Source organism: Prunus avium, chromosome 3, assembly GCF_965620075.1.
Source record: "Prunus avium chromosome 3, drPruAviu1.hap1.1, whole genome shotgun sequence".
Lineage (NCBI taxonomy): Eukaryota > Viridiplantae > Streptophyta > Magnoliopsida > Rosales > Rosaceae > Prunus > Prunus avium.
Window position 1 is genome coordinate 553,686 of NC_142286.1, and position 11,222 is coordinate 564,907.

An 11,222-nucleotide genomic window follows, 5' to 3' on the forward strand; every position below is an offset into this window, starting at 1 on the left:
TTCTATGGCCTTTTATTCACACACACAAAAAAAAACCCTAATGGCGAGGGAAGGTGAAGAATTAGAATAGATCTTTGGATCGACCATACTAATGTATCGAAGAGAAAAAAAAAGCCCAAATAAATGGGCCGCCTTCTGGATCAGCCGGCTTGGGCCGAAGCAATCTTAGTCCAATCCAATTGGAAGTTAAACAAGCATCAAGGACGCACCATGGGAGATCTAGAGCACGCTGTTAATCACCCGTGTGAGAAGGATTGAGGCCCCGCAGGTTCCTTCTAAGTCAAAACTTTCGCGCTCGAAAACGCAACGAACTTACCAATCCCCAAACCCATTTTTCGTCAACAATCCAAAACCCTAACTACATATCCACGCATTTCGAATCCAAAATTCCATCAAGGAAACAGTAGTTGTTTCACATGTGCTGTGAATTCGCATTCTTGGCGAACACGAACAAGTCCCACGGCAAGTAAGAAAACAAAACCCTAATTTTTGGGGAAAATCGAAATGGATGCCAAGGACATTTTGGGCTTGCCCAAAACCGCGCATCCCTTATCCCAGGAGAAGAAATCTCGGCCCCCGAAGGAATCTCAGCGAAAACCAGATGGCATTTCGCGCGAGGTAGGTTTGTGTGTTTAGGGTTTGTCGAATTCCGCTTAAATTTAACTAATTTCGATCATGATGCATGCTTTTTTTCTCCAACTTTGGGTTCACGGTCTTGAATGATTACAATTTGAACTGATAATGTGTTTCGGGCACGTGGAATTGTAGGTGTATGCGCTTATAGGTGGTGTGCCACCTCTTATGCCTGCAGTGGAGACATCGCAGCTGAAAAAACGGCCACCAACCGATGAGAAGGTTATTTAGTTCATCATTAGTCTATGTACTCACATTTTTAGGATCACCAAAAGTGTAAAAGATGGTGGATTTATAGACAGGAGACTATGGAATATATCACTGTGTTAGGTTTAAATTGCTTGTAGGTGTAGCCGATTTCAGATTTTATTTAGTGTTATTTTTATCCTATGTTTCTCTTCCACAATCAATAATGAGAAATCTTGTCATAATGCTTTCAGATCACTTGGCAGTGGCTTCCTTTTACAAGTTCTGCTCGGAAAGATAATTTACAGCTTTACCACTGGGTAAGTTTTTGTACCTTATGTAACGTGCCTCCAAACTCCGCGTTTGTTTGTTTTCAGTTGGGCTCTGAATATGTCTTTTTTTTCTTGTACTTTGCAGGTTAGAGTTGTAAATGATGTCCCACCTACAGGTGACTACTCCTTTGCCAAGTATAACAAGGTATGCACAAGTATCCTTAACTGTGCTGGGAAAGGATTGTCCTTCTTCTTATGGGCACATGATTTTTCTTTGTTTCGTACTGTAAGTGAATGCTTATTTTAAATTATTATTTGTTTTTGTCAAATTCTTTGCAGTCCGTGGATGTTGTCAAGTACACAGATGAGGAGTATGAGAAGTATTTGACTGATCCTGTAGGTATCAAATCAAGATTTTGTTTGGATAATTATTTAATTTAATTCTGAGAATGTTTTTCATTGTGCGTCATTGCATCATGAATTCAGTGCCTCATTCTCTGTTAATATATTTTGTCTTCATTAGATGTGGACAAGGGAGGAGACGGATCAATTGTTTGACATGTGTCAGCGGTTTGATCTCCGCTTCATTGTGATAGCAGACAGGTTCCCGTCATCTCGTACTGTGGAGGAATTGAAGGATCGCTATTACAGTGGTATTTGTCTTTCTTTTTGCTTGACTAGAATGTTGTTGCTCACTGTTTGGTTCACTTTCATGATGTTCTTATTATGCTTTTCTATGCTTGGATTTTTGACTGATTCACTGTCTGAGGAAGATTATTGAACTTGGCTTATGATGATGATGATTCCCCCACTATTTGTTGTAGTATCTCGAGCTATATTAATTGCTAGAGCGGCATCCCCTGCAGATGTTTCAGGGCATCCTATTGTTAAGGTGTGTAGCTTTATCAAATGAAATTTTAGGTGAATATTCATTCCTTTTGGTTTGCGGAAACAATCTATCTGGGAACAGGGTTATGGCTGTGTATGCCTTGCCCTCTGTAGACCCCGCATTGGCAGCAGACTTGTTGACTGGCCTGCCCTTTTTAGTAGTTCTTTGTTTTTCTTAAGTACCAGCATGTTTATGCTACACATGTTACATTAAATTATTGCTCTATTTTGGGTTTTTCTTATTTTCTCTTGGTTTAGGAACCTTATAAAGTTGCACAAGAGAGAGAGCGCAAGCGAGCACTATCCATGGTCCTCTCTCAAACAAAGCACCAAGAGAGAAAAGATGCTGAGGTTTAAATTTCATCTTGAATCTTTTAGTGATTGAATCTTATCTCTGGCCCTCTGACATTAATTTGAAGTTTGATTTTTCAAATGGATATATAATCATTAACTTGTTTGATCAATTTTATATTTTCTTAGGTTCTTGCTGAAGCCAAAAGAATAGCTGAGGCACGCATGGTTGCTAGGGTAAGTTTACAGTTAAATGTGCTAGTATGCTTTATTTTAATTTTATGGTGAGTTCATAACCATTTAGGAAACTGTAGTTGCTAGAGGCTCCTAGAGTGTGGGGAGTATGAAGCACGGTGCTTTTCCAAAGTATCATGCTCCATATTACACCATAACTATCCTTTTTATTTTGGTTTTGGATTTTCCTCTTTTCTTTTTGAATTTTGTGGTTAAATTTTTTCAATTTTCATCTAGTTCCAGCATAATTTGTATGAATGTTGTAAAATTAAAATTTGCTTCTGTAAGCAATAATAATTATCATTTGTTAACATTAATTAATATGGAAGGGTTGAGTTGTGGCTGGAATTTGTTAGCTAACTGTTTTAAGTATTTAAAGATTTTTAAAGCTTTTACAGATAGATACATTTTTATGTTATTTAGAATTAGATTCTAAGTGATATCAAGATATTTATTTTCACATGGGATATGTACACACTGTTTTCTGAATTTTGTTTCTTGAACTTAACAGGTTTTTCAGTATCCATTTAATAATCCTTGTTACTATTTACTTAAGTTCGTAAAAATATCTCTTAGTGGATTTCATCTTGTGGGAGGCTTATCGTGCCAATTTACTGGTGGTATAAAATGAGAATGAGCAATTTTGTGCATGCCTCTGAGTATTGTGCATATTGATATACTTCGTTTATCTGCCTTTCAGAGTGCTAAAGAGTTGGAGTTGCCTGTCACATTGAATGATGGCCTTGAAAATAATGAGAGGGCTCTCGTTCCTGGTGAGACTGTATCACCTTCATCCAACTCTCAATTCCCCTCTGGAACAGTTGCACCTTCAACTTTGATGGCAGATAATGCCTCTACTTTAGGTTCTCTCAAAATGGTATGTTCAACTGACTGACCAAATTTCATTCTATCTCCTTCCTGCTCTTGTGAAAGTTACTGCATGAATTTTTCTTTTTTCAGTCTTTTGCTTGTTAGCATTTTCTCTCGAAGGAAAATTGTGAACTGCTTCTTGACTCACTCCAAAATATGACTACTCCTATGGTTATTTAGATAAATTTTTCATAGTCTTTGAAATATGCGAGCACAATATCCACTCTTGAGTGTATTGTCCGACTGATTTAGAAAATTTTCAGCTCCGGGTGTATCTTAGAACATATGCACTTGACCAAATGATCCAAGCCGCAAGCTCGTCTGCTGGACTTCGGACTATCAAGCGGGTTGAGCAAAGTTTGCAAGAACTTGGGGTCTGTATTAGTACTTGAACTTATGGCTTAGTGTATATGTTCATTTCATTGCCCCACTTGGTAGTATATTTTTATCTTGTGCTGGTTGTTTTTCAGAGTCATTATATGCTACCATGTATGTTCCCTGATGTTCAAAAAGTAGCTTTCAATTTTTCTTACCTTATCATGCTAGATGCTAAATCACTAGTAAATTCAGTTTCAGTGAAATGTGTGTCCCTATCACAAATCTTGGTCCTTATTAGAAATCTGGATGAATTTCTAGATAATTACTTTTGGTTGTAAAGTTTTTTAGAATTATCATTGAAGACATGCCTTGCAGTTTTTGGTGATTGAGCTCAGTGTATTAAATTTTATTTGAAGGTTAGATATCCTTGTTTGCTCATTTATGGTAATTTTTTTAGTGCTTCTTAGTTAAGTTCAACTGGATCTTTTGGTTCTTGATAGGGTTTTTGGTGTTTGTGCTTAGATATCATTGTTTGCTCATTTTTAGTTTTTTTAAAAAGTGTTTCTTAACTAAGCTCAACTGGATCTTTTGGTTCTCGTTAATCATGGATATTGAGACATGTACTGATTTATATTCAGAGCATCAAATCATTTGAATGTCTTTATACTAAGAAAAGAGTTTAAAGTTTGGATTTATCTTTACAGGTTAATTTAAAGCCAAGAGTTCCAACTAAAGCTGTTTGTTCACATCATCTTGAATTAAGAAAAGAAATACTGACGCTACTGAATCTTCAGAAACAGGTATTGCTCAGCTATGATTTTTTTCTTTTTGAATTGCTGTTCGTATTCATTTGTAATTTAGAGTGTATCAATATCCCCTTCCACATATGGGTGTATCTCTAAATGTTGGGGTCTGTTTTCTAATTTCCATCATTAAGCTGCTTATATGGTCTCTTATGTACTGCCTTTTGCATAAAATTGAGCAACTGTGGCATTATTTGTCTGTTGCAACTTCATTTCTGTTTACTCGCAAACCATTGGCTGTTAAACTGCAGTTTGAAAATTAAAGAGTGCATCTTTCTTCAGTTATCTATTTATATGACATAAGTAAAACTTTTGGTTATCAGTTACAATATAAGGAGGCAGAAGGCTCATCTTATCGTGATAGTCCGTATGAAACCCCAGGCACACCCAAGGTCTGTTTTCTCCCTCGTGGTAGGCCTGTACTTCAAACAATGAGATTTTCTGACACTACTAACAAGTATTCATATTGTGGTGATCAGGATCGCACATTTGTTCCGGACTCGATGAGTTTCGGAGGTGATGTATTAGGTGATAATATAGGCAATTATATATACTCCTGCATTGTGTGCCTATTAATTTGCTTTTCTGCTCTTTTTTTTTTGTTCTTAGTCAATTTCGAGTACTTTTTAACTCATGTATATACATTGAATGTCAGGGGAAAGAGTTGTTAAACGAGACCAGAAACGAAAGGTACATTCCAATTCCTGTAAAAAAAATTTCCACCTTTCCTCTTACATATCAATTCATGTATATGCATTGAATGTGATATAGATTATTTACTATTGTGTCTCTCAAGGCCCCTGGCAGGGCAGAAGCTCCTTCATCACCTGCGCAGTCTAAAAGGCCTAGAAAGTTAAAGGCATCGGATCTGTAGCTCCAGAACAGAGTAAACAAATCAGCTCTGAGTTGACCCGGAATGCAGAATGCATATTTAAATTGGTGCAGCTTGTCCGACATGAAGCCATTATATTGAAGTTTCAAATGTAGGAGCAATCAAAATCGGAGAATATGTTGTATTTTCTATCTTTAATGTCATTGGTAGTTAGCAGTGATTGGCGATGCAGATCCACAGATTCCTCTATGATGGACTTAACCAGTAAGTAATTCCGTGGTTGCTCATCCTTTTTAACGGCACTGGATGATGTGCATGGCATAAGTGGAAGCCCCAATTTCTGTCTGCCTCGAGGAAACATCAGATTATGCACAATATATAGATAAAATCATAGGCGCTTATCACATTGGGCAGCTGATCTTTGAAGGTTTTGCACTGTCTCACCCCTGGGATGTGGGGCGGTGGTTGAAGGATAGGATTAGGTTAAAACTATGTGAGATGCTAATTAAACAATGCTATATTTATGTAAATACATTATGTACTCAATTAGAATTCCAGTATTAGACTTGAATCCTTTGTATTGTTTCTTTCTCAATGCAAGAAGGGAACATGTCACACGCCCGCCCAAACTCATTTCAGACTTACGCTTTTGTTATTTTTTATATAAAAAAAAAATCTACTTTATGGCAATTGGTTAGATCAGTGAATTTGTTCCTTGTATTTAAGTTTGAGTTCTCTACATCGTAGTCTACATTATTGTTTGTATTATGCTTTTTCGAGTATTGGTGATTGGGGTATGTACTATTTAGATCATTGAGGGTAATTGTCCGTTTTGCCGCTGTGAAGTTTTACATTGAAACGAACAGTAGATTGACTAGATTCTCATTCTTATCTTTTTTGATAAGGATTCTCATTCTTATTTTGGCCAAACAAGTATGAGTTTACTGTTTTTGTCGGTGACGGTTTAACTATAAATCAGGGTGTCCCAATCCCCATATGAAATGATGGAAGGAAAGGACAAATGCCTACAAAATATCCACTGCCCCTTCTGGTCCAAAATTTAGTGAAGTACAAAATCCGAATATCTTAATCAGCTGAAACTAAAAAGGAAGAAGAAAAGAAAAAGAAAAAGAAATTATTGTTTGTGGTGGTTTCTGATTCCTAGATGCAAGCTCTCGTTGTCACGGGCACGGGCTCCTCCTGCTTTCTTCACAATTTCCCTAACAATAGCAATGCCAAGTGCAAACATGTTTTACCTGCTACTATCAGGCCTTCCTGCAATCTGAGAAATCAAAACACAACCAGAAGAAGCAGCCTTGGAACCACTTGGCCTTCCATCTCATTTGCACTTTTCGGGTCAGGTTTTTTCTTGGGTCCTTTGATCGATGGACTCCATTCAAGGGTAGAGCTTGTGGCATACCAAAACGGGTCTATCAATATTGGTCCTCTTCACACAAACATCTGGGTAAACTCAATAATTTCTCTCATTTTGGGAATTTTTTCTCTAAAAAATTAGTGAATATAGCTGTTGATTGATTCCATTTAATGTTGTTAGGTTCCTGTCTTGCTGGGTCTGTTCTACTGCACTGTTGGGTTGCTTCAACTCTTCTTGGATGAGAATGAGAGGGCCCCTTTAAACGGTCCAGAGGCCAACCAACAGAAAACGATTGCTTCTTTTCTGTGAGCATATATGTTTTGTGCTTCAAGCTCAATTTTTCTCACTTGTTACAATACAATTATGTGGTTTTTAAGTTGTGAGCATGTGCAACGTGTTGTTGCCTGTAATGTAACAGAGGACATTGTTGTTCTACGCAGAGCACTTGTGCTATTTATAGAGTTGAGCGCTGAACTCTACAAAGCCGGAACCGCAGATAATATTGAAGCTTACGTACTATTTGCAGCGGCAGAGTTCATATGGTATTCCGTGGACAGGACATGGTTCGGCTTCCTCCTCGCAAGCATCATCGGAATTGCCTGCCCGCTGGCTGAGATTCCATTAATGAAGTAATGGTTTTCTTCTTTCTTCCTTCCTCTTTCTCCTGATATCATTCAAATATTATATTATTGTTGATAAAACTGAACTCTTTGATGCTCACATTCAGGTTTTTCCACCTTTGGTATTATCCACAAGCAAATATTGAAATATTTGGGCAGGTGGGTAATTGAAAACCAACCCAACTGAAGGGTTTCTAATTTCTACTTGCAGTTGCAGAGGCCAAACCCAACCCTCATTTTTCTGATACATTGAGCTGTTGTTGTTTGCAGGGACTAGTTAGTTGGACACTCACTTGCTACTTTGTTTACACTCTGTTTTTGATCAATTTTTCACGTTGGCTTAAATCAGTGATCACTGCTGTCGCCGATTCAGAGGACAAGTCAGCTTAGTCATATTCAGTCGTTGGTCAAGACTTCCCCATATCTCAAGCCAATAAGATAAACAACTCAAGACAACCTTTAGCTTTTCATGTACTCATTCTTGGTTTCAGACATAGTATTCTGTACATATTTTCTTTTTCAATATTCCATTTTCTACTAACATGCACAAAATTCATTTTTGCTAAAGAAACAGAAACTTATTCAACAACATACACGAATTCGAAGTTGATTGAGCAAGCAACTATCCATTATGAATTAGAGGAGTCCTATACAATTATACATCAAAAGCTGAGCATAATGTGTTGAATCTTGATGAGCAACAACATGGAAATACAATGCAGAGAGAGAACATCTCCATTCAGAAAGCTACCCAGTGAACACAACATTGACAATATCTGGGAACTTCTCCTTAATGGCTGCTTTGATTCCTGATCCAATGGAGTCAGGCCCCACATAGTTTACATGGCAATCCCCACCTTCAACAGATAACACTTCCACACTTCCACCAAAGTTCTTTATGGCTGGTCTCAATATGTCAAGATGGCCATTCACTGCCTGCATTTCCAAATTTTGGCACACCATCAAAAGTCAAAACTTGGCACCATGCATGATGAATGCTGAATGAATTGTTTGAGCACTTTAGCTCCAATTCATAATCCATTTTACCATTTTCCGTTTACTGAACATCTATCGTCCATGAGATTTGAACTCATGAGCTTCTCCAAAAATGTGGAAACTGGGTGCCACTAGACTGAATGGTCATTGGCTCCATTTTATCGTTATTACATGCATTCGTTTTCGAGTATCACAATTAAGATTATGCAAATGCAATCCATCAAACACTCACCTCAACAGTGGTCTCTTTGTTTTCTTCATCATAGACTTGTTGAATATCCTTGAGCGCATCTCCAAACTTTTCTTTAAGCACTCTTTCAATTCCCATTTTCATGGTGGTGGTTGAGCTAGGGCAGCTCCCACAAGCCCCTGTTTATCATTTCAATTCTTCAAGAAAATGGAATTTCAATTGCCTAATTGCAAAACAAAACATTGATTCTAACTAATTGCCCACTGTTTCACAATCAAATTATAGGTTGACAATGAGTAAATCATTCAAATTCACAAAACCCAAAATTCCTGACAGAAAAAAGAAACCATATTTCAAATGAAAAAAAGAGACAGAAATAAGAGATTAGCCAAACCCACCTTGGAGCTTGAGTGAAACGACGCCGTCCTCAACGGACACAACGTCGACGTTACCGCCATCAGCGATGAGATAAGGGCGGACGTCCTCAAGAACCAAGTCGACGTTAGGAACGGTGAGCTCGTACTTCTTGGCGGAGTAGAGTCCAGGTGATGAAGACTCAGCGGCTGCGCTCGGGTTCGAAGCTCTAATGGTGGTTTTCACAAAGATCGATCCTTGAGAGGTTAACCGGTGCCGTTTTACAAATACAGATTGTGGGTATTGGTGGGACGTGGCTGGAATTTTCGAAAATAGCGTTGGGGTTTTGGGCAACCTGGTGGCTGTGAGAGACGCCATGATTGAATGAAGCAAGACCGTGCAAGTGTCTGTTTCTGGAAGATGGGGGGTGGGTTGAGTTTATGATTTCGAGAAGTTTAGGGGCGCTTGTGTGAGTTCTACGAAGAGAGTTTTTTTGCTCACCACTTTAACCGAATGTGTACCATCATCATTATTCTCAACACATATGTCCATGGGTATAACCATAGTTACACAAATACAAAGCAAATAGTTAATTATGATTATGCCAATGAAGCATATTAAATATTGAGAAGACTGGTGAGCAAATATATTTCAAGTCGACCTTAAACATAAGCCTTGTTACAATGGGTCATCAAAATTTGCGTAAATGTCTTAACTCAATTAAAATTCTATTACAATGTAATATTTATAGTCTAATTTCTTATATTGCAAAGTACTAAAAAGAATCTTCTTATATTGCAAATAGCATTTAACGTCTCAAAATATTGTTACATGTTGTAAAAGGATCACATACGGACGGAGTACATGCAACTTTTTAAATGAAAAAAATAGCAGAATTTCATCATATATTATTGGAACAAAATTTTATTTGAGCTAACACATTGCTTCATTCATTTTCTTCAAGTGACAACTTCGGCCTAAAGTCTAGACGGCATTAGTAGAATTCTCTATAATAAAAAATAGTAATAATCTTGCTTTTCGTCTTTTGTATAAGTTTCCCCACATGTTTAAGAAGTTTAATAAAAAAATCTACTAAATATTTAATTAAATAGTTACCAATTTTTAGTCATAATTAATTAATTAGCATTTTTTAATTAATTTTTAATTGATAATGTTTCAATTTTTTTTCAAAGGGCCAAGTTTTTTTCTGTTTTTTTAATAGAGTTAATTAATTAGTTTTTTTTTTTTTTTTTTTGTGTGTGTGTGTTACAAATGCTACTTGAGGGATTATTTTCTTTTTCTTTTTTAAGTTGCTTGTACGAGTGATTATAGAATACTACATTAGTACGGTCATGTGATATATCTTGTACACGTGTTATAATATAAGTGGATATTTATCAATACAATTTTTTAAAATGGGGAAAATAAATCATGGTGGCCATTCATATTATAATACGTATACAAGATATACCACGTTACCATACTGCCGTAATATTCTATAATTTCTTCATATTATAGCAACAAAAAAAACACCTTTTCAGGCGGATGTTTATTATTGATTTATTTTTGGTACAAATGAAAGCTAAATTGAAGGAAGCTTCCTACGCTGGCATTGAATGGGAATAAATATTCTAACCACAAAATTTCCTACTCCTAAATCGGATTACAAGAAAAGGATAACTTAAGAGAGTTCGATCACATGTGAGTGGATAACTTTCAATTGATTGACCTACGAATTCCATATATTTGTATCAGATTAGGATGTTGCTGTAACATTTGAAAGTAACTTTCTTGAACCTGATTTACAATTGAGAAAAGCTCATGAGAAGTCTGCCTATGCTCAGGTGTGTGACTTCATCCTCAAATCCATATGAAACTTGAGTCAAATTTCTAAAAGAGAAAAACTAGGAAATTTCACCAGCGCGTTAATACATGACGTTTGTCAATAATTACATATGAAACTCACCACATGATGTACATGCATATAACGGTTGAAACTTCAGTTAAATTTCAAAAAGTGAAAAACTTAGGAGAATCCCCCTATGTGTAAGAACATGACTTTTAATTATAAATATATACGAAACTCACAATACGACATGTATGCATCTAACGGTTAGAAATCGCTACGCGCAAGCGAGAAATGATGTGCTTAACATTTTCTTTCAAAAAAAAAGAGTGTCGAGAGAGTTAAAAACAGAACACCCTCTCTTAATATTTTTTTTTTGGACGAAACACCCTCTCTTAATCAGTCTCTGTCTAAAGGGAAAACTAAAAGCACTCTTCTTTTTTCTGTGTTAAAACAGAGCTACTGTTTGTTGGAAGAGGTCCCCGTTTTGCGCCCGACAGTACCTCGAGGGTTA

General features: G+C 36.8%; 3 protein-coding genes across 6 annotated transcripts; 2 read left to right on the forward strand and 1 right to left on the reverse strand.

Annotated features, from left to right (window-relative positions):
- Window positions 1-228: 228 nt before the first annotated feature.
- Window positions 229-5,942, forward strand: LOC110755721 (myb-like transcription factor family protein). 4 transcript variants are annotated; one of them, XM_021956967.2, is made up of 16 exons: window positions 229-618; window positions 769-855; window positions 1,074-1,139; window positions 1,237-1,296; window positions 1,431-1,487; window positions 1,615-1,744; window positions 1,916-1,983; window positions 2,238-2,330; window positions 2,460-2,507; window positions 3,205-3,381; window positions 3,638-3,748; window positions 4,397-4,492; window positions 4,819-4,887; window positions 4,975-5,023; window positions 5,151-5,185; window positions 5,267-5,942. In XM_021956967.2, the coding sequence occupies exons 1-16, from the start codon at window positions 505-507 to the stop codon at window positions 5,333-5,335; spliced, it is 1,329 nt and encodes a 442-aa protein (XP_021812659.2). In that variant the 5' UTR covers window positions 229-504; the 3' UTR covers window positions 5,336-5,942. The 4 variants fall into 4 exon arrangements, with proteins under 4 accessions (XP_021812659.2, XP_021812657.2, XP_021812661.2 ...); XM_021956965.2 differs by having other exon boundaries at window positions 5,292-5,942; XM_021956969.2 differs by having other exon boundaries at window positions 4,975-5,011.
- A 403-nt stretch (window positions 5,943-6,345) lies between these two features.
- Window positions 6,346-7,800, forward strand: LOC110755723 (insulin-induced protein). Its single transcript, XM_021956971.2, has 5 exons — window positions 6,346-6,792; window positions 6,883-7,007; window positions 7,143-7,331; window positions 7,430-7,481; window positions 7,593-7,800. The coding sequence occupies exons 1-5, from the start codon at window positions 6,493-6,495 to the stop codon at window positions 7,710-7,712; spliced, it is 786 nt and encodes a 261-aa protein (XP_021812663.1). The 5' UTR covers window positions 6,346-6,492; the 3' UTR covers window positions 7,713-7,800.
- Window positions 7,801-7,921: 121 nt separating this feature from the next.
- On the reverse strand, window positions 7,922-9,294 carry NFU1 (NFU domain protein 1). The gene is made up of 3 exons (XM_021956972.2): window positions 8,907-9,294; window positions 8,551-8,687; window positions 7,922-8,258 (listed from the first exon to the last, which is right to left on the reverse strand). Exons 1-3 carry the CDS (start codon window positions 9,238-9,240, stop codon window positions 8,070-8,072), a joined length of 660 nt encoding a protein of 219 aa, XP_021812664.1. The 5' UTR covers window positions 9,241-9,294; the 3' UTR covers window positions 7,922-8,069.
- Between the last annotated feature and the right edge of the window lie 1,928 nt (window positions 9,295-11,222).